This window comes from Gallus gallus, chromosome 28, assembly GCF_016699485.2.
Source record: "Gallus gallus isolate bGalGal1 chromosome 28, bGalGal1.mat.broiler.GRCg7b, whole genome shotgun sequence".
Taxonomy (NCBI): domain Eukaryota; kingdom Metazoa; phylum Chordata; class Aves; order Galliformes; family Phasianidae; genus Gallus; species Gallus gallus.
In genome coordinates this window covers 2,169,513-2,190,993 of record NC_052559.1, presented here as the reverse complement: position 1 = coordinate 2,190,993, position 21,481 = coordinate 2,169,513, and the positions used below count along the sequence as shown (strand labels likewise).

General features: G+C 57.3%; 2 protein-coding genes and 1 non-coding gene across 3 annotated transcripts in view; all 3 read left to right on the top strand.

Moving 5' to 3' along the window:
* Positions 1–6,522, top strand: part of ADAMTS10 (ADAM metallopeptidase with thrombospondin type 1 motif, 10) — a 47,939-nt gene extending 41,417 nt beyond the window's left edge. Inside the window, exons 19-25 of the mRNA NM_001389647.2 lie at positions 872–1,035; positions 1,451–1,577; positions 2,204–2,333; positions 2,479–2,683; positions 3,090–3,266; positions 4,350–4,506; positions 4,836–6,522. Of these exons, the coding sequence (NP_001376576.1) occupies positions 872–1,035; positions 1,451–1,577; positions 2,204–2,333; positions 2,479–2,683; positions 3,090–3,266; positions 4,350–4,506; positions 4,836–4,945 (1,070 nt within the window). The 3' untranslated portion in view covers positions 4,946–6,522. The remainder of the gene's footprint in view (positions 1–871; positions 1,036–1,450; positions 1,578–2,203; positions 2,334–2,478; positions 2,684–3,089; positions 3,267–4,349; positions 4,507–4,835) is intronic.
* Positions 1,359–1,469, top strand: MIR6615 (microRNA 6615). Its single transcript, NR_105483.2, has one exon. It is a non-coding gene; the product is annotated as a microRNA 6615 (primary transcript).
* Positions 6,523–7,776: 1,254 nt separating the features above from the next.
* MYO1F (myosin IF) lies at positions 7,777–20,922 on the top strand. The gene is made up of 28 exons (NM_205254.2): positions 7,777–7,877; positions 10,808–10,945; positions 12,396–12,485; positions 12,826–12,920; positions 13,262–13,349; positions 13,529–13,618; positions 13,724–13,855; positions 13,929–14,063; positions 14,139–14,271; positions 14,783–14,979; positions 15,068–15,148; positions 15,285–15,371; positions 15,465–15,551; positions 15,743–15,910; positions 16,019–16,104; positions 16,326–16,407; positions 16,497–16,603; positions 16,838–16,936; positions 17,006–17,150; positions 17,251–17,365; positions 17,929–18,098; positions 18,447–18,592; positions 18,761–18,907; positions 18,990–19,138; positions 19,313–19,396; positions 19,502–19,703; positions 20,269–20,435; positions 20,540–20,922. The coding sequence occupies exons 1-28, from the start codon at positions 7,875–7,877 to the stop codon at positions 20,614–20,616; spliced, it is 3,300 nt and encodes a 1,099-aa protein (NP_990585.2). The 5' UTR covers positions 7,777–7,874; the 3' UTR covers positions 20,617–20,922.
* The last annotated feature ends 559 nt before the right edge of the window (positions 20,923–21,481 follow it).

Sequence of the window (21,481 nt, the reverse complement as noted above, 5' to 3'; positions counted from 1 at the left end):
CATCCTTTATCCTCAGTACTACAAACCTTCCTCTCTGCCCCTGAGCATGATGGCAGTGCCAGCGGTGAGGGCAGGGGTGAGGCAGATGTGGACACAGATGTGTCAAAGGCAGATCATGGGAGTGTGGGCGGGAGCCGGTCTCCCTCTAGTGCTTCTCATAAGCAACCGCAGCTGGACTGCCCTCCTCCTCCAGCAGCCCAGATCCAGTGTGCACAGCTGGATTTGAGCCTGGCTTCTTGGCCGCAGCTTGTTCCACTGCCAGGTATTCCATCACTGCCCTGGGCAGCTGGTCCAGCTCCCTGCAGCATCATTTGATGGTTGGACCAGATGATCTGAGGAGTCTTTTATAACCTTAACAATTCTGATTCTATGATCCCACCTATTCCCACTGTGGAAAATGAGGCTGAGTATATTTATCCTCCCACATAACAATGCTCTGAGCCTGGCAGATGAGAAGTTGGATGTGGGTACATGTAGGACAAGAGGTAATGGCCTTGAGTTGCACCAGAGGAGATTCAGGTTGGATGTTAGGAACAATTTCTTCTCAGAAGGAGTGGGCAGGCATCGAAGCAAGCTGCTCAGTAGAGTGGTAGGGTCACCAGCCCTGCAGATGTTCAAGAACTATGGAGATGTGGCACTGAGGGAAATGGGTTACTGGGCTTGGTGATGGGTTGATTGTTGGACTGGATGATCTTAGTGGTCTTTTCCAAGCCTAATTCTCCTCTCCTCTCCTCTCCATCTCCTCTCCTCTCCTCTCCTCTCCTCTCCTCTCCTCTCCTCTCCTCTCCTCTCCTCTCCTCTCCTCTCCTCTCCTCTCCATGTGGGCATGTGCTTTGCCTTCCTGCTGACTCTGGCTCCCCTGTCCTTGCAGCATTGAGAGGTGATGCTGGCGAGTACTACATCAATGGGAAGCTCTCCATCGACCCGCCACGACGCTTCGACATCGCGGGCACCACATTCCACTACAGGAGATCCCCAGACGAGCCTGAGTCCCTGGAGGCCCTGGGGCCCACTAACGTCACCCTCTTTGTCATGGTTGGTAACAGCACATTCCTTTGTGTGCCCCCACCAGACCTTGTCTAAAGGGACTTTGTGGTGTCTACATGGGAATTAGAGCTAACTAGCCCCTGTCCTTGCTGCTCAGTGTAAAAGGGGCACAGGGATCAAAGGTAAATTGCACTGAGTGCTCAGGTCTCCATCCCTTTATCTGACAAGATATGGAAATACTCATTTTGAGGGTGCATAGGATCTGGTTCTCTGATCATGTCACCTTCATGCCTGCTCAAATGTCACCTCTGGTGGCTGCTACGTCCATGACAGAAGGGGCTGAAAGAGGAAAGGGAAGAGACTTCAGCCACCCTGAATTCCAGACAAGACACTGGGGCTTGGGGACACCATCAGAACAGCCACAGCTGTGCTGGATTTTGTGGCACTGATGTGTTCTCCACAGGTCCTCGTGCGGACAGAGCTGCAGGGGATCCGGTACAAGTTCAATGCTCCCATCAGCAGAGATGCATCCAACCAGTACTCATGGCACTACACCCCGTGGACCAAGTGCTCAGTGCTGTGTGCAGGAGGTGAGATTTGACCTGGTATCAGCAGAGGGAAGCTCTCCCCTGGATCCCATGGGCTGCTTTCCATGGGAGCTGACACAAGGGTTTGCATCAGGTCTTACTGTAGAATTGTTTGAGTTGGAAGGGACCTCTGAAGGTCGTGTAATCCATCTCCATGGCTATGGAGAGCCTGGATGAGAGTGAGAATGGAGAGCCTTTGAAAAGCAAAGTCTGATAATGTTTCCTGCTGAAAGCTAAGGCCCCTGACCTGCTCTTGTTTGCTAGACATCGAATGAGGCTGATGTTTCCATCGCCTCTGCCAACTGTGCCCCCTAGTCCTTTCTGAAGGGTGTCAAAGGACAAAGTTTAGGATTTGTTTCGAGGGCAATATCATAGAAGCATAGAATGGCTTAGGTTGAAACGGACCTTAAAGATTATTTAGTTCCAACATCATCCACGAGCTCTGCTGGACGCTGCCCACCCAGCCCTCTTGGAGATGCTGGGAGAAAGGAGACCTTGGTTAGGAATAGAGAAACATGTTCCAGGTTGGTAAGGTGCAGAAAGTGGCAGAGTCAAGGGACAGTGCCTGCAGCCTGGCTCAGCTCAAGCCTCAGCCTTGCTCTCACCCCATTGCCTCCTTCTCTCGGCAGGCAGCCAGATCCAGTCTGTCGTGTGCAGGAAACTCTCCGACAGCTCAACAGTCTCCAACCATTTCTGTAGCCCTGAAACCAAAATGCTGGAGCGGCAGAGGCCGTGCAACACCGAGCCATGTGCCCCTGCGTGAGTACCACAGGTGGAGGGAGCATGGATGGAAGAAGGGGAAATCCTCCCCTCTGCCACTCCCAAGTCACAGTCCTCTGCTACAGTGCCTGGGGAGATATCTGCTCTGTGCCCTTTGTATCTTTGCTTTTCTCTCTGTCCCCAGCTGGGTGATTGGGAACTGGTCTGAATGCAGCCGAAGCTGCAATGAGGGCGTCCGCACACGCAGTGTCTTTTGCAAGCGTAAGATCTCCGCCACTGAAGAGAAGACTTTGGATGATGCCTCCTGCACCCAACCACGGCCAAAGATGCTGGAGCCTTGCAATAACCAGACGTGCCCTCCAGAATGGGTCGCTCTGGACTGGTCCGAGGTAAGTGCTCATCTGCTGCTCTCAGCTGCCCAAGAATGTAGGATGGTGTAAGTCACTGGAGTAGAATGATACAATCACAGAATGGCCTGGGTGGAAGAGGACCACGATGATCATCCACTTTCAACCCCCCTGCTATGTGCAGGGTCGCCAACCATCAGACCAGGGTGCCCAGAGTCACATCCAGCCTGGCCTTGAATGCCTCCAGGGATGGGGCATCCACAGCCTCCTTGGGCAACCCATTCCAGTGCATCACCACCCATCACCACTGGTGATGCTGCCCATGGAGAGGGTAACATGGAGAGTTGTCCTCTTGCAGTTTAGCAGACAGGAACATTGGTGGGCAATGCTACCTCTGTCTCTGCTCCCTGTTGCATGTTTTGATTGCATGCATCTCTCCTCCCTGCAGTGCACCCCAAGCTGTGGACCAGGTTTCCGCCACCGCATCGTGCTCTGCAAGAGCGGCGACCACAGTGCAACACTGCCCACCTCCCAGTGCCCCGAGGGCTCCAAACCCCCCACCAGCATGAGGTGCAACCTGCGGCGCTGCCCACCCCCCCGCTGGGTGACCGGCGAGTGGGGAGAGGTATGGATGCTCCTTCCCTATCCCCTCAGACTCCACATGAGCCTTTTAACTGTGCCCCTGGTGGCATGGCTGTCAACATGTCAGCGTGATGTAGAGTTGTCCCCACAGCTCCCAGCCCTTCTGGCTCTCTGCCTGCTGGAGGGATGCCCTGAGGCATTTATAGAATGTACCATCTGAGCAGCCCCTGCCTTGTCAGCAGTGCCCCCTCCCCTCCAACCAGGTGGAGACTGGGGGGAGCTCCGGCTGCTCCGCAGCACAAAAGGCAAATAGGGGTTAAAACAAAATTAAAATAAATAAAATTGTAAAATAATAATAATGAAGGGGCCAAGCGCCACCTCCACATGGCACATTCTGCAAACTACTTCTGAAAACCCCCCTGGCTTGCCCATAATCCCTTAGATCTCTGGCTTCAAACCTCACTGCTACCCAACAAGGAGGGTTGTTCTGCCATGGCAGTGGGGCTGGGTGGGTGCCCTCGCCTCATTCACATCCTGGGGACTACACAGTGTCATCAGAGAGAGCTCAGTGACCCTGGGACACGGACATCCCTTGTTCTGCGTGCACGTGGAGTAGGCACAAAACCCACTGTCAAAGACTGAGCCCCAAATGTACCAGCACCCCCTAGCCAAGCTATAGTGTGAGGGGAGCACCTTGGGACAGTACGGCCATAGCTGGGACATGACAGCAGCACAGAAAGTGGCTGGGCACAATTCAGTGTGTGTGCAACCACAAGGACACCTGGCGGTCACCGTGAGCTCAGCTGTCCCTGTGTGGGACACAGCGGTGTGCTGGAATGGCTGCAAGTGGGGCTACTATCATTCCCTCCAGCATGGAAATGCTGGCATCCCTTGTGACATGGGAGCACAGGAGGGCTAGGAAGGGGTGGTGGGTCAAGGCTGCATGGACAGACCCTTGCAGAGAGCCCTGGTGCATTGGATCAAGACTCTGGGAAGCAGGGCTGGAGCTCTCAGCTGTGTCACTGCTGCCAAGAGATGGAACAATTGCTTCAAGCACCCTTTGCACCTCCTGGGAGCTGCTGTGCCCTCTTCCCCCACATCACAGTGTTGTGTTCTTCCCTGGCAGTGCTCTGCTCATTGTGGCCTTGGCCAGCAGCGACGATCCGTCCAATGCCTGGCTCACACCGGGCAGCCCTCCAGCGACTGCCTGGAGACCCTGCAGCCCCCCGGCATGCAGCAGTGTGAGACCAAGTGCGAGTCAGGACCCACAGACAACCCTGAAGGTGAGGGAGGCAGTGGGACTGGGAGAAAGCGCTGAGCCCCACAGGCTTCAAAGCCACAGGGGCACAGCTGTGAGTGCTGTGGGGTGAGGCTATGGGGCACACTCGACGCTGTCCCCTGTGGGCCATGGCCAAAAAGGTGGCCATGACTGTGGTTGGTGAAGTAACAAAGAGAGGTATCTTCTTGAGCACCAACACATCCTGCTCCTCCATAGCAAACAGCCCCTGGGAGCTGGGCTGAAGGAGCTTGAGGGGGAATGCTAAAAGCCACCCCATGGGGCTCCTCATCCTGGGCTCAGCTGTAACTCCACTCCCTTTTGTCACCCATCCAGAATGCAAGGATGTGAACAAGGTGGCCTACTGCCCGCTTGTCCTGAAGTTCAAGTTCTGCAGCCGGACCTACTTCCGACAGATGTGCTGTAAAACATGCCAGGGGCACTAGGAACACAGTGACCCCATGGGAAAACTGGAAGGCAAGAGCTGTGCCAGAGGGCCACCGAGCCGGGCCCTTCCTCTCGCCCCGGGAACCTTTCCCTGGGTCCAACACAGACACTGGTCGTGCTTCCAGAGGGAGCCGGCGTCACCCCACCTGTCCCCCAAAGACACGCACCTTTCGTCCCCGAGCATCCCAATGGCAGGATCCCAGTTAAACCACTGCTGGCTGCTGCAGAGACCACGGCCAAGCGCGAGAGGAGCAGATCAACGTGGTGGGAGAGGGAGAAGCTGGGCAGAGCGCGGCAGCAGGGACATTACTTGAAATTCTGAGACTGTTATTTATTTCATAGCGGACCCAGGTCCTGCAGGTACCGAAGCTCCCACATCCCAAGGGCTGGGGACACGGGGACGAGTTGTCAAGGTGCCACGGGTGATGTGCTTCTGGGTGATGGATGGAGACGAGCTGCCGTGGGGGGCGGGGTGGGAGCAGGGCTGCTGGCTTCGTCATTTGTGCGCCGTCACCTTGGGACCTGCAGTGGGTGATGGAGAACAGTGAGCGGAGCAGTGACGCCAGTTTAACTGGGAGGAGGAGTTCTTCCAGCTCTCTTAACAGCCTCCTTCAATTGGGGCGTCCCTCTATTTTTCCTAAAAGCCCTTGTCACTATTATGACTATTTTTTGATTCCGGAGGCACCTCGAAGCAGAAGCTGTCAGGGCTGAGGCGTGCTCGGGGTTGCACGATCCCTTATGGGGCGTTGAGGTTGTGCTGGGCTGCAAGAAGCAAAGCCAGGGAGGATACAGGAGGAGAACTCATGGCCACAGTGTCCCCATGGCCAAGCTGTGAAGTGAGACCAATCTGTGCCCGGCCCTGGCTGGGTCCTCCCCAGGGAATGCCGCGGCCTCCGAAGGTGCTTTCCCTCTAAGTGTGCTTTGCCTCCAAAGGTGCTTTGCCTCCAAAGGTGCTTTGCCTCCAATGGTGCTCTGCCTCCACCGGCATCTCACTGCATGCACCTCAGGGTGCCAGTCCCAATGCCACCCCCAGGAGACCTCCAGCAATGGGAAGAGAGCAGGTTAACATTCTGAAAGTCCCCTCCTCCTGGCCAAACCCACCCATCTCCACAGGCCACAGCAGCCTGCAGGAGAAGACCCGAATTTGCGATGTACTAAGCATGTGCTTCTTGTTCCTAGTATTATTCTGGGGCCTTTCTGCGTCACAAAGAGGAGAAACCTTGTCCCAGGCCATGCTCTGTTCCCCATGGAGGTCATCCTCAGGGTGCAGGGTCAGGGTCAGCCCCTTTCCCCGGAGGAGACCCCTCCAGCCCGGATGTGTTCCTCTCCTGTCCGTATTTTTCCCTGCTCGGAGCCGATCGCAGCTTCTCTGGTGCTCAGCAATCCCCTTTGGCTGGCGAGCGGGCGTGGGTTTGTCTTCCTTCCCATTGCAAAGCTCCATTCTGACGTTTTGGGAGGGGGTGTTTTCACCTTTTTATATAGATATATATAATGAAAAAGAAAATGTTTAAATACTAACTCTGAGGAGGAGCGACGTAACGGCATGATTTATAATAAAGGAGTAGCTACGATCCCAGGTGCAGCTTCTGGTCCCAGTGTTATTCCTCCACTGGAAAGCCTCAGTGCTGGGCAGGCCCCCTCCTCCCCCCCACCCCCCCCTCCCCAGCTGTGATGCTGCTTTGCTGATGCTGGAAGAGGGATTTGTACAACAAAAGAGGCTCAGTGGGGTTCCCCGCCCCCCAAGGGACCACATCAGGTTTGGGGGTTTGCCCAGAGCTTCTGCATGATATGAAGGAACCCACTTGTCCTTGGTGGATCCCTAAGGCTGGTTTGGGATTTTAGGGTTTTCTTTGAGGAACTGTCAGGGCAAGAGATGGAATGAGAGTGGGTAATGGAGCAGAGGGCAGCAGGATGCTGTGTTGGTGCCCAGCTGAGCAGATTTCAGCCCCAGCCTCAGCTGTTCTGCCGTAAGCAACAAATCTAAGCACTTTCCTCAGTGCTTTCAGCTGTAAGGCAGCAGCAGCAGCAGCATTGCATGTCCTCATCCCTCCCTGTCACTTCCCACATCAGACCTTCCCCTGTTGCATGGTGAGCGCTCCCTGAGCTGTGCCTTCCAGTGATGCATTGGTGCAGAAATGCCCATGTCTGCATGGGAGGGCGCTGCAAGGGTGGGCTGCCCTGCATCAGAGTTCAGCCTTTAGCAGTACCCCTGGCCCTCACCCGTGTCTGACGTCACCACTGCTGGAGTTGATGCAGAAGAGCATGGCTGGGGGCTGCAGTGGGTTGGTGCTGAAATCCCAAGGGAAAGGAATAAATTAACTCTGCCCTCTTTGCCTTATTGCTAATTTACCTCCTGTCATTGAAACGTAGCTCTGGGAGGGCGGGCAGCCCTGCTCTCATCCCCCACACACTGCAGCCAGGGAGGGCTCTGAAATGGCTCCTCATTTGTGGTCCATCTGATCCAAAAGGCCTGAAAAAAAAAAAAAAAAAAAAAAGAAGGAACAACCCAAAGCATCTTGCTGCTAAATCCACCTTGGAGTAGAGCATCCCCCAACACAGACACGTCACACTGTACCCCACAGTGGGTGAAAACTTTCTGCAGAGGCTCTGAGCATCCTGGATCCAGGCAGCATCCATCAGCGCTGCCCACATCCCATATGGTGGCCTCAGCACCCACTGGCAGTGGCACTGGGGACACACTGAGCAGGGCCATGCCAAGGCCGTCCAACAGCAGGGAGACGCCCTCCTCCTCCCCCCCCAACCCCGGCAAAAGGGCCCTAAATGAGGAAGTGGGAGGAGGAAAAAAAACTGAGTTGCAGTCTGTAGTTGCAACAGAAACACGAAAGAGAAGCCCGGTGTGATGGACTTTGGCTCTCGGTGACAGCAGCCACGGATGCCCCGTTCCCAGGGACAGGACACAGGGACACCATGGTGAGTGCCAGAGGGGTCCTCGCTGAGCTGCCTGCCCCCACCTCTCCCCCAGGTGCTGTTGGGATGTCACTTTGCTCTTCTTACTGCCGCAGTGCTGTCCCAGCCCTGTCCCCCCCCTGCACCCACCTGGGTCCCTCACTGCTGCTTGGAGGTGCCAACATATCCCCGGTGGAGTGGGGACAGAGACATCCAGGCTTGAGGAGAAGGAGCAGAGCTGGGGCTGAGTGCAAGGGAGCAGCTGGTGATGAGTTCTCAGTGCAGGATTGGTGCAGGATTGGAGAAGGATTGGTGCAGGATTGGTGCAGAGCTGATGCTGGGGGCGCTGACTCAAGCAGGATGGAGGGCAGCAGGTGGTGAACTCAGTTCAGCACAATGCCTGCAGGGGAACCCCTGTGTTCCTCCCGGCCCGGCTTCCCACCAGCGCTTCTGGTTTCAGGCCTCAGGGCACAGGCAGAGCACACGGGTGGGGTGAGGGTTGCTGTGTGTCCCTGTGCTCCAGGGGGGGGGCATATTGGGTGCTCAGGGCCTTAGCTCACACCCTGGGGCTGCTGCAAGGGCAGCGGCCAGAGCTGGAAGTTGATCTGGAGGATGAAGAAGACGATGAAGGCTCTCAGAATGAAGATGATGCTCGGAAGACACGCAGCGAGCAGCTGCACAGCGCGGCCGCGGCCGCGGCCACATCCTCCAGCCCACAGCTCTGCTCCCTGCACATCTCTGCACGACACTGTCCCCAAGCATCACTTCCCACCAGCCCCATGGAGGGGAAGAGTGGCTGGGGTGCAGCACAGCATCCTGCCTGCAGCAATACTGCTTCGGAGCTATCACCTCCTCAAGGCCACCCCGGCACTGTCCCCATGAGACACACACAGTGTCCCCTCTGTGCTTGGTGACATTTTGTGTCTCCACGAGGGGCTGTGGGGCTGTATCCCCGCTCACTGCCCAGCTCCAGCCCCAAAACACAGAGGCAACGCCCCATCCCCAGATGCTGGTGCCTTGGAGCAGGATGCTGGCGGTGATGCACCGCCTCATGCTGCTCTTCTTGAGGCTTCCTGTGGTTTCAGAGGTGTTGGCTGCATCTGCCCTTGCCTATCTTGAGGTGCCACCTTGGGTTGCTCCGCATCCGGCGCTCACAGGGTTATTTCTGGTGGTTCATACCTGAGCTTTGAAGAAAAACAAGCAATATTTTGTAATAGCTGCTGCGGGGCCACTGGGTGCACCCACACTCATACAGGGACGGTCCCCATGCAGTTGTGAGGAGAGTCCTGGCGGCCTCTACACTCACCATGCATGGGGCTATGCACAGAATGGCTGCAAAGGGCACGGGATGCCTGGTCCAGGTGATGTTTAGGATGCTTCTGCTTGGCTCGAGGATGCAGTGGCTGAGGGAGGTGTTTGGTCCCAGCCCATCCTGGTAGGTGGTTGTCACACCACTGCTCTCAGCCCTTGCCTTGGCCGGTGGTGGTGGAGGGACTGGCCCAAATCTCAGATCAATTCAACTGCTGCTCTGCACAACGCTCTCCTTCCTGCGGGGACTCCACCCAAGCCCCTCAGCCATCACTGGGGCTCATTTTGCAGTGAGCTCAGGCAGTGTCCAACAGTGCTTCAGAGTCCAACCGCCTCCTGCAAGGCTGTTCCCCCAGCAGAGCATACTGCAGCATCACAAAATCCTTCACCTCGTGGGATGCACCCAAGAAAGCCAGAAATTAGGTAGAACCACCCATGACCCTGCTAATACGGAGGACAAACCCTTCATTCAAAGTGAGCTGGTGCTTTCCCTGCAGCTGTGCTGCCTCTGGCACCAGGCTGAGCCAGGAAAGCCCCCGATCTGTGCCCAAGGAAGGGAGAAGCTCCGTGTGTAAGCTCAAAACTTCGAGCCGCAGACCAGGAAATGCCTGTTTTTGCCTTAATTCTGTACCGGAAACGGCGGTGTGAGAGCAGGGTGCCTACACAAGGAGACCCACAGTGATGGAGGCTGTGGGTGGGGAAGGAGTCGGTGTCCCCATGGGCTCCGACTGGGGTCACCAGCAGAACCATGGGAGAAATGCTTGGACTGTGCCCCCTGTGCTTCTTCATGGTCTTGTTAGGATGGAGGGGAGGAGGAGGAGGGAAAGGCCAAAAAAAAAAAAAAAAGCAATGACCAATGAACTGGAGGAGAAGGAGAAGCTGTGTGAGCAGCCCCAGTCCCACCCAGGTCCATGCATCCCAACTGGAGGCACTGGGACATGGGAGCCAAAAGCCCTTCCATCACACACAGAGTTGCTGGGTACTGCGATTTTGCATGGAGCAGACACATTGTGCCTAGGGCTGCAGATCTCAGCAGCCCCCCAGGAATGGAGGGGTCAGGGGGAGCAGCCTGTTGCCACCGTGCTCCATGAGGTTCCCTCTATGCCCCCTCCTAATGCTGCTGGGTTATGCCCAGACCCCAAGTGTGGGACTGTGGGCAGCAAAGGCTGGCAATGAGGGGTCCTGAGGCCTGAGAGTTTGAGAATGGGCAGGACAATGAAACAAAAGGGGAAGAGAAGAAAAGGGAAATGGAAAGAGTAAGAGGCTAAGGCTGATGGGGGAGAAGTGAAATCAGCTCCGGGAGCATTAGGGTGAAAGCGGAACCATGGGGCCGGTGGCCATGGGACAGTGCACAGAGGGGCCATGCGTGGCTCTGGTCCTCTCCTGGGATGAGGACCCTTGGAGGGGTTTCTTTGTGCACAGTGTGATCCCACCCACCCCAGGCTGTGTATACCCCCATGATGGCTTAAATTGCAGCTCACTGCTTTCCTTTCTGCTACCCACAAGGACAACGTAGGGGCAATTTGGGGCAGCAGGAAAGCAGGTTCTTGGGGTTCCCTGATTGATGCTGCTGCCATTCGGCCCATTTGGGTACCGGTGGCTTTGGGGCTGGATCCCTCTGCAACCTCTGTGCCCTTTCCCTGCAGGGCAGCAAGGAGCGCTTCCACTGGCAGAGCCACAATGTCAAGCAGAGCGGTGTGGATGATATGGTGCTGCTGGCCAAGATCTCCGAGGAGGCCATCGTGGAGAATCTCAAGAAACGCTTTATGGATGATTACATCTTCGTATCCTTCCCAGGATGGGGATGGGGAGCAATGGGACTGTGCTCCAAGGCTTCTCCAACACCCACAGCTTGTCCATACATGCATGGGGTTGGGGTCAGGATCAGCCAGGGGGATGCAGATGATGGTGGCAGCCCTACAGAGCTGGTGCAGCACATGTGCATCACTGCTACCCAGGGGGAGGACCCCTTACTATCATCAGCAGTGTGGTCCCATTGTTTTATGTCCAGAGGTTCTGGCATCATCCTTGGCACTGGCCCAGGGTGCCCAGAGAGCTGTGAGTACCCCATCCCTGGAGGTGCACAAGGCCAGGCTGTACGGGGCCTTGGGCAGCCTGATCTGGTGGGATTTGAGGTCCATTCCAACCTAAGCTATTCCATGATTCCATCATCACTGACATCATCCCCTCCTGCTGTTGCCCACACTGCATGGATGCCCACCAGGTGCTCTGCACCAACCACAGACCCAAGCAAACCCTGGATGGGGTGGGAGTGTGCATGTGGATGGGACACCACTGGGCCCATGCAGGATGCAAAGTCCCTGTCCCTTATGTGTTGTCTCCGAACCCACATGCATTTGCGGTTACAGGCTCAGACACAGAGGTGACACTGCTGAACAGCGAGCAGAAGGTCTGGAGGCTCTCAGGCTCCTTGAGGATGAGGAACTGTCCCTGGTTGTGAACCAAACCCAACACCTGCTTTTGGGTTCACAGCCAGCTCAGCACCCAGCTGCATGGCCCCGCTGCACTCAATCCCCAGCTCCAGGGGCAGAGGAGGAGGGGCTCTGTGGCTGAAGAATGGGACATGGTAGGAGCTGGGGTGTGAAGCTCTCTCTACAGCTGTGGTTTCCCCCAGTCTCAGCTCTGGCCTTACAAGGCGATGCTCAGCCCTGGCTGGAGGTGACGCAGCATGCTGCCCACTCCGTCAGAAGCCCCAGGGCTTTAAATGTGTTTGGGGGTTGGGTTTGGGGTTGGCTTTTTTTGGAAGAGGGGGAGGAGGAAAAAATACCCCACGTAGTCTCTTTCTTCCTTTTTTCGCCCGCGTCCAGCTGTGACTCAATGCCCCACACTTCTTCATTTCCCAAAACGAACCCCCGAGGTTCTCCCCTGAAAACAGGACATCAGCCCCACACCGACTCCGTCCCCAGTATCCACCCCAGGGCACCTCATCCCCATCCACCACCGCATCACCTCCAGGCACGGCCCCAACCCATATGCTCTGGGGATGCTGCATGCAGACCAGAAGGCTGAATGAGCAGGAGGTCCTGAGCTGAACCCCTTGTGACAATCCTGGTGCTGTGTTTGGAAGAGGACAGGGACCCCCTGGAACCCATTGCTGATGCTGATGCGGTGGGCAGGAGGGGGGATGTGGGACATGGGGATACAGGACATGAGACACGGGATACAGGACATGGGACATGAGAGAGGATGCACGGACCTTGACCTGCTGCCCAGACCTACATCGGACCAGTGCTCATCTCTGTCAACCCCTTCAAGCAGATGCCATATTTCACCGACCGGGAGATCGAGCTGTACCAGGGGGCGGTGAGGCTGCGGGGCTGGCGAGGGGTTCACAGGGGTTCATTCGCTTTAATATGGTGCATTTGCATGCAAGCACTTGGGGTTGTCCCATGAGCTTCGGGTATTGCAGGGGTCACTGCTCCCAAATGGTGAGTTTGTAAGAAATGTGCGTACACAAGGGAAGTTCAGCTCATAGTGCACACCAAAGTGCACACCTAAACCATACCTTGCTGCTTGGCTCTGCCCTACGCCCTCCCACAAGTGCAGGGTACTGAAGCAAGCACCTGGCACTGTGCTGCTGCCTCCTGCACACGTGGGCAGAGTTAAGGGGATCCCAGCATCACTGTCCTTACACCTGTTTTAGGCTCAGTATGAAAATCCCCCCCACATCTACGCCCTGACGGACAACATGTACCGAAACATGCTGATCGATGGGGAGAACCAATGCGTCATCATCAGGTAGGGGGTGACCGAGTGTCCCCGAACCCTTTCCCAGCACTTGGGGTGCTCCATGCAAACACAGGACGAGGGGTGGCTGCAGCCCAGTGCGGTAATGGGGGCTGTGCTCCCAGCTGGGGACTGAGCTTTGTGCAATGCGCTTTTCCGGCTGAGTGTTGCAAGGAAGGGGTGAGGAAGTGGGGCAAGGCTAAAACTTCCCCTTCAGCCCTCCCTCCAAAATCTAGCACCTCCTGCTGCAGCTCCTCACGCAGCCCTGTCCATGGCCCAGAGCCCTCAGCGTCCCACGAGGTCACCCCATGGGCCCCCATCTCACCTCTCCTCTGCTTTTGACATTTGCACAGCGGAGAAAGCGGTGCTGGGAAAACAGTGGCAGCCAAATACATCATGGGCTACATCTCCAAAGTGTCTGGGGGTGGTGACAAGGTGCAGGTAGGGCTGACTCCCACCCTGTACCCATCGCTTCGCCTCCCAACATCTCTGCTCCCCAATCCCTGCACAGAGCAGCTCCGAGGGTCGGGGTCCCAGCTCCACCCCCAGCCCCTTGGGGCAGCTGCAGTGAGTGCAGGCACGTGGTCCTGCTCACCTTCATGCCCTGCTCTGGCCACCAGCACGTGAAGGACATCATCCTGCAGTCCAACCCACTGCTGGAAGCCTTTGGCAATGCCAAAACAGTCCGCAACAACAACTCGAGCCGCTTTGTAAGTCACCAGGGCTGGCACAGAGCGTGCTGCCTGCTGGCACCATGCGGTGTCACGGACAGGATTTGCCCCCGCAGATGCACTGACAGCTCCATGCCCACATAGGGGAAGTACTTTGAGATCCAGTTCAGCCGGGGCGGAGAGCCCGACGGGGGGAAGATCTCCAACTTCCTGCTGGAGAAGTCACGGGTGGTGAGCCAGAATGAGCATGAGAGGAACTTCCACGTCTACTACCAGGTATGGGGCAGTGGGGCCGGCTGGCTGCGGGGCCATAGGGCCGGTGACTGCAGCCCCCCCTGATTTCCCACAGCTCATTGAAGGAGCATCCCAAGAGCAGCGCCAGAACCTGGGCATCATGAGCCCCGATTATTACTACTACTTGAACCAGTCAGACACGTACCAGGTGGAGGGCACGGATGATCGCAGTGATTTCCTTGAGACCATGGTGAGTGCCCCCAGGAGGCTTCCCAAAGCTGTCAAAGGCCAAGCTGGGGCTGACGACCCCCTGTGTGCCCCCCAGAACGCCATGCAGGTCATTGGCATCCGGGGTGAGGACCAGCAGCTGGTGCTGCAGATCGTTGCTGGGATCCTACACCTGGGGAATATCAGCTTTCGAGAGGAGGGCAACTATGCCCGGGTGGAGAACGCTGACTGTGAGTAGCTGAACTCCTCCTCGCTCCAGGGAGCGAGCTTAGGTGCCCACAGAGACCCTTGGCAACTAATCACAACCTCTCCATAGCACTGCTGACCCAGCAGAGAGGCAGCATCAGTACCTTCCCCAAATCTGATGCATCAGTGAGGGTTAGGGGCTGAACTGCTGGAAGGGTGCTCTGCAGAGATGGACCTAGGTGTCCTTGTTGACCAACAGTTGATCAGCTGTTGACCAATGACTGAACAACAGTTGACCAATGGTAGTCCAGTGGTTGACTACAGGTTGACCACAAGCCACCAGTGTGGTTGCATTGGGAAGAATGTGACCAGCAGGGAAATGGAGATTATTCTCACCTTTGCTCTGTCCTGGGGAGGCCATATCTGGAGCACTGGGCACAGCTTTTGTCCCACATCTCTCAGACCCGCCCCATTGCTGGCCCCCATTGTGTTTGGTGGGATGGGGGAAATATCATGTGGGGGGGTTGCAGGAAGACCTGACCCCCCTCTGCCCAGCTCTGGCCTTCCCTGCCTACCTGCTGGGCATCGACCGTGACCGCCTCAACGACAAGATCACCAGCCGCAAGATGGACAGCAAGTGGGGCGGCCGCTCCGAGTCCATCACCGTCACCCTCAACGTGGAGCAGGCAGCCTACACACGGGATGCCCTGGCCAAGGGGCTCTACGCACGCGTCTTTGACTTCCTTGTGGAGGTGGGTGCCCGGGGTTGGAGGAGCACGGCCATGGGATGGGGGTGTTTGCCGCTCATTTGAAGCGGATCCTGCTGTCCTTTTCCTGCAGTCCATCAATAGAGCCATGCAGAAACCCTATGAGGAGTACAGCATTGGGGTGCTGGACATCTATGGCTTTGAAATATTTCAGGTGGGTGCTGCTTTGCTGTGGGAGCTCAGCTGAGGACTGCCCTGCTCCAGAGAAGGGGACCTGGAGTAGTACCTCTTTCTGGGGTCACCTTGATGTAGAAGACAACTCAACCCTTTCTTGTTCTATCATTTTGTAGAAAAATGGTTTTGAGCAGTTCTGCATTAACTTTGTGAACGAGAAGCTGCAGCAGATCTTCATAGAGCTCACCCTGAAGGCAGAGCAGGTATGGGGAGGCTGAAATCCCAATTCCCCCACCCTGCACATGTCCCATGGGTATAGAGTCGGAGCCCCTCCAGCTCTCCTGGTGCTCCCTCAGGAGGAGTATGTGCAGGAGGGCATCAAGTGGACCCAGATCCAGTACTTCAACAACAAGGTGGTGTGTGACCTGATAGAGAACAAACTGGTGAGTGGGGAGCAAAGGACCAACCCTGCTGGGGGCACCCCCAGAGAACAGCAGCTCCATGCCTTGCATCCAAATTACAGCTCAGTGCAAAGCTGCTTTTAGCAGCACAGGGCACCTGTCTGCAGCCAGGTGCAGGACTGAGCCCTGCCTACAGCCTTTGGTCAGCCCTGGTTTTGCTCTCCCTCTTCCAGAACCCCCCTGGAATCATGAGCGTCCTGGATGACGTCTGTGCCACTATGCACGCCACCGGTGAGGGTGCAGACCAGACCCTGCTGCAGAAGCTGCAGGCGGCCGTGGGGACCCACGAGCACTTCAACAGCTGGAGCTCAGGCTTCGTCATCCACCACTATGCAGGCAAGGTGCGGCACCCTGCACCACGCATCCTGCACCCTGCACTTGGCACCCAACACCCCGCACCCTGCATCCCGCACCAGCATCCCACATTCTGAGCTGCCTCCTGCCCCCAGGTCTCCTATGATGTGAATGGTTTCTGCGAGCGCAACCGGGATGTGCTCTTCACTGATCTGATCGAGCTGATGCAGAGCAGCGAATAGTGAGTCCGGGCAGTGCAGTGATCCCCTGGGCCACCCCCAAGAGATGGGCAGCATCCTCAAAACCCATCCATAACACTTTGCCGGTTCTGTCCCTGATGGAACTGGTGCTCAGCATCACCCCATGGAGCACGTGGGGCACGTAGGGCTGGGCAGAGGGCACACAGGGCAGGGTGCCACCCACCCAGCAGCTCTCACCTGGGGGCTCTCCTCTGCTTTTCAGTGCTTTCATCCGCATGCTTTTCCCAGAAAAGCTCGATGCTGACAAAAAGGGCCGCCCAACCACTGCGGGCTCCAAAATCAAGGTGGGTCCTGGGGGCTGCAGGAAGGCAGCTGGGGGCTGCTGTGCTCCCACTGCCACCTTTAACGCTCCAGAGGTCAATCTTTGCAACAGAAACAGGCTAACGACCTGGTGAACACGTTAATGAAGTGCACGCCACACTACATCCGCTGCATCAAGCCCAACGAGACCAAGAAACCACGGGATTGGGAGGAAAGCAGGTAACAGAGGGGGGTATGGGGACAGCAGCTGGTGCTGGGATGGTGGCTGTCCTCCAACAGGTGGGACCCTGCTCTGGTCCTGCTGTGCCAGGGGAGCACAAAGGGAGTATGGGGACACACATCTCTCTGCGTGTGCATCCCTGTGGGGCTCCATCCCAGCCCCAACACACACGCATGCAACGGGCACAGAGCTATGGGGATGGGTAGAGCTGTGCCATCGTGTGCACCCCGCAGGGTGAAGCACCAAGTGGAGTACCTGGGGCTGAAGGAGAACATCCGCGTGCGCCGGGCGGGTTTTGCCTACCGCCGAATCTTCCACAAATTCCTGCAACGGTGAGGGGCCGGGGGGTGCATGGAAGGGACCCACGGCTCGGCTGACACTCACAGCCCCTCTGCTGACAGCTACGCCATCCTCACCCCCGAGACGTGGCCGTCGTGGCGTGGGGACGAGCGGCAAGGCGTGCAGCACTTGCTGCGCTCCGTCAACATGGACCCGGACCAGTACCAGATGGGTCGGAGCAAGGTGTTCGTCAAGAACCCCGAGTCGGTGAGTGATGGGGGCACGGTGGGCAGCTCAGCACGGGGTCAAGCAGCACGGGGGTTGGACCCTGCCCAAGGCTCAGCACCCAGCTGCCCCCATCCCGCAGCTCTTCCTCCTGGAGGAGATGAGGGAGAGGAAATTTGACGGCTTCGCCCGGGTGATCCAGAAGGCCTGGCGTCGGCACATCGCCATCCGGAAGTACGAGCAGATGCGGGAGGAGGGTAAGGCTGCGATGATCGGTGTCCTTCAAAGGGTGCCCTTGGCCAGCGGCGGCCCCACTCTTAATTACAGCTGTAACATGGCACGGTGATGAGGGACATTCATAGAATCATAGAATCATTAAGGCTGGAAAAGACCTCCATGGTCATCAGTCCAACCATCAACCCACCACCACCTGCTCTCTCATAGAATCATTAAGATTGGAAAAGAGCTCTGAGGTCACCATGTCCAACCAAAAACCCATCGTCACCATGCCCACTAGCCATGTCCCTAGGAGAGATACATGGAGATACCTGCATTCTTTTCCTACACCTTGAGGAGGGAGTGGGTTTTTTGCTCCAGTTTCCAGCCCTAGGGAAGCTGTGGGACGGCCCCTCGCTGTCTGGATGCACCATTCACCATCCACCACCATAGGCAATTCCCAACCCTCCCAAGCATACAGTGAAAAATCAAGAGAAAACAGAGTAGCTGAACCCCTCCCTCCCGCAACATGAAGTTCTGGGGACAACTGCTGTGTTTCATGGCCTGGTGATGCCCAACCGACATTGCTTTGGGTCTCACACAGCCTCCAGCATCCTCTACAACTTCAAAGAGCGGCGGAGGAACAGCATCAACCGGAATTTCGTGGGTGATTACCTGGGCATGGAGGAGCGGCCGGAGCTGCGGCAGTTCCTGGCCAAGAGGGAACGAATCGACTTCGCCGACTCCATCACGAAATACGACCGCAGGTTCAAGGTGAGGGGAGCAGGGGACGGGCCAAGCTGTGTTTCACAGTGGAAATGCAATGCAGTGTAATGCAACCCTAACACTAACCCTAACCTCATCCTACCCCTAAGTCCAGTGCAATAGAATGGAATGCAATGCAATGCAATGAAATCCAATACAGTGCAATGCAACAGAACGCAATGCAACCCTAACCCTAACTGTAACCCTAACCTCATCCAAGCCCAACCCTAACCCAGATGCAATAAAACCAAAGGCAATCCAATGAGAAGAAATGAAATCCAAGAAAACTAAATCCCTTGGGTGGGATGTTCTGCCCCTCAGCAACCATTTCTCACCCCCTGAGCCCACCTTTTCCAGCCCATCAAGCGGGATTTCATCCTCACCCCGAAATACTTCTACCTGATCGGGAGGGAGAAGGTGAAGAAAGGCCCTGAGAAGGGGCAGATCAAGGAGGTGCTCAAGAAGAAGGTGGAGATTCAGGCGGTGAGCGGCGTCTCGCTGAGGTGTGTTCCCCCATACCATCCCCATCCTTTGGTACCCCCAACCCAACCCCACTGCTGGCAAAGCCATGGGGACACAGAATCCCCATTCCTTCCGTGTCCCCTCGGGAGGCCCCCCAAGGCCTGATGGGGTGTCTGTACCCCCCGTGACACCCCTGGGGCTGCCCCCAGCACCCGGCAGGATGATTTCTTCATCCTTCACGAGAAAGACGCCGACAATTTCTTGGAATCCATCTTCAAGACAGAGCTGGTCAGCCTGCTGTGCAAGCGCTATGAGGAGCTGACCCGCAGCAAGCTGCGCCTCAACTTCCAGGACACGTAAGGACAGGGATGGGGAGAGGGGACAGAGCACCATGAGGCCACAGCCTCATGGCCCTCACGGCCCCTGTCCTCCTCCCAGACTACAGTTTCGGGTGAAGAAGGAGGGTTGGGGCGGTGGTGGCACACGCACCGTCACCTTCACCAGAGGACAGGGTGACGTGGCCGCCCTCAAAGCTGGAGGCAAAACGCTGACGGTCAGCATCGCAGATGGGCTGCCCCGGAACTCCAGTGAGTGATGGGCACCTGGGGAGGACAGGAGGACCGGGGCCATAGGGAATGGATGGGGTCTGGGGACATTGGGGTGAGCCACTGTGTGCCCTGTGGGGGTCTGCGTTTTGCACAGGAGGGATGTGGGTCCCCATGGAGGATGTCACTAATGGGGTCTTGTATCCCTCCACACAGAGCCCACCAGGAAGGAGGTGATGCAGAGCAAAGGTGGCAGCAGGCGGCCACCACCATCCCGCGGTGTCCCCCCAGCACCCCAAGGTGAGCAGTGCCTATGGGCTCCCATCCTCATCCAGCTGTCCTCATGGAGGGGGCTCCCCCATTATGGGTGCCCCCTCATAATACGCCATCCCTGGGGGGTTCCAGGTACCTACAGGAATGGCGCTCCCCAGTTCCCACGTGGGGATGGTCACGCCAAGCGGGACACCTACACGACGCCCCAGAAGCAGGCACGGGCCCCCCCAGCCACCGCACTGCCCCCCCAGAATGCCAGCCGCCGGTCGAAGGCACGGCCTCCATCCGAGCAGAACATGGAGTTCCTCAATGTCCCTGACCAGGGGGTGGCTGGGTAGGTTCAGTGCCCACCACCCCCATCTTCCCATCCCATTGCCACGGGGACAAACTGGGCAAAGTGGGAGGTGGGAGCAGGATGGGTTGGGGGTGTGGGATGCCACCTTTATTGCTCATGCTGCGTCCCCATCCTCCCATCCCATTGCCATGGGGACAAAGTGGGCAGAGTGGGAGCGGGATGGGGATGGGGACATGAGATGCTCCCCTCAGCATTCATGCTGTGCTCTCACCATCCCATCCTCCCATCCTATTGCCATGGAGACAAAATGGGCAAACTGGGAGGGGGAGGTGGGAGCAGAACGCGGTTGAGGACATGGCATGTCCCTCACACTGCTCACACCTCCACAATCCCATACCACGGCCATGGGGACAACGTGACTGCACTGGGAGTCAGGAGCAGGACGGGGTTGGGGACACGGGATGCCACCCCCAGTGCTAACGCTGCATCCCCACCACCCCATCCTCCCATCCCATTGCTGTGGGGACAAACGGCATACTGGTAGGTGGCAGCAGGACAGGGCTGGGGGTACGCTGTGCTCACACCTGGTGTCCCCATCGCACAGCATGCAGCGGAGGCGCAGTGTGGGCCAGCGGCCCCCCCCAGCCAGTCGCCCCAAGCCACAGCCCAAAGCAGCCGTGCCGCGCTGCCAGGCACTCTATCAGTACATCGGACAGGACGTGGACGAGCTCAGCTTCAACGTGGGAGATGTCATTGACATCCTCCTGGAAGGTACTGCCCAGCTCCTGGCTCCCTGCGGCCGCCCCCATGTTTCACCCCGTTGATTTTTCCTCCTCTCCCACACTTCACCCCATTGATGTTTCCCCCCCTCGCAGATATCTCGGGTTGGTGGAAGGGACGGCTGCACGGCAGGGAAGGGCTTTTCCCCGGGAACTACGTGCAGAAGATCTGAGCTGGGTGCTGAGGACACAGAGGTGTGTGTCAGCCCGTGGTGCTGCCCCGGATGGTGGCTCTCCTGGTCCATCACCAGGTCCCATCCCATCCCTGGGCTGTGCCAACGGCAGCACCAAACTGCAGCAGAGCAGGGACTCTTTGCTGCTTGTTCATACGAGGTTGTGGAACTGTGGAAGTGACTTTGGGGCACAGTAGGATCATTTTTGGTAACTATAGAGGTAAAGATACCGGCAGTAGCTTTGGGACTACGGCGTCGATGCTGCTTTGTAAACACAGCACATCAAGAGTCGGACTCCAAAACTGAGCCTGGAGTTTGTGTTCTCGCTGACCCCACTGGGACCCTATGGCAAAGGACCCACAGTGGGGACATGGGGGACACCCACCGGTGCAGCCCCATTCCCTGCACAGCCCATCCTGCACACAGCACAGAGCCCAACGCCGTCTCACGCTCCTGCACGCCCCAGCACTGCATGGAGTTATGGGGTGGAAACCACGGCACTATGGGGCTGGTCCCTGTCCATCCCCAATGCCCTCCGTGCTGCCGGGGAGCACGGCACGTCAGAGGTGCAGAGCTCTGTGCAGTCTCAGGGCCCTTCGTCCCCTCCCCGGATGGAGGAAGTGACGCAGCCCAGCTGCAGCCTTCAGCCTCACCGCCCAGCCCTCCTCTTCCTCCCTCCTGGCAGCCCTCCCCCCACCAAGAGCTGACTCTGGGCCAAGAGTTGGGCTGGGAGGGTCGCCTTGAATTGGAGGGGGGGGGGTGGCTCAAGGGACCCTATATCCTCTGGGGTCGGGGTTGCGCGAGGCAAAAGGCTGCTGGGAAATGGAGTCCCCACGTTGCAAATGGCATTTAGGGCCTGGGGAGG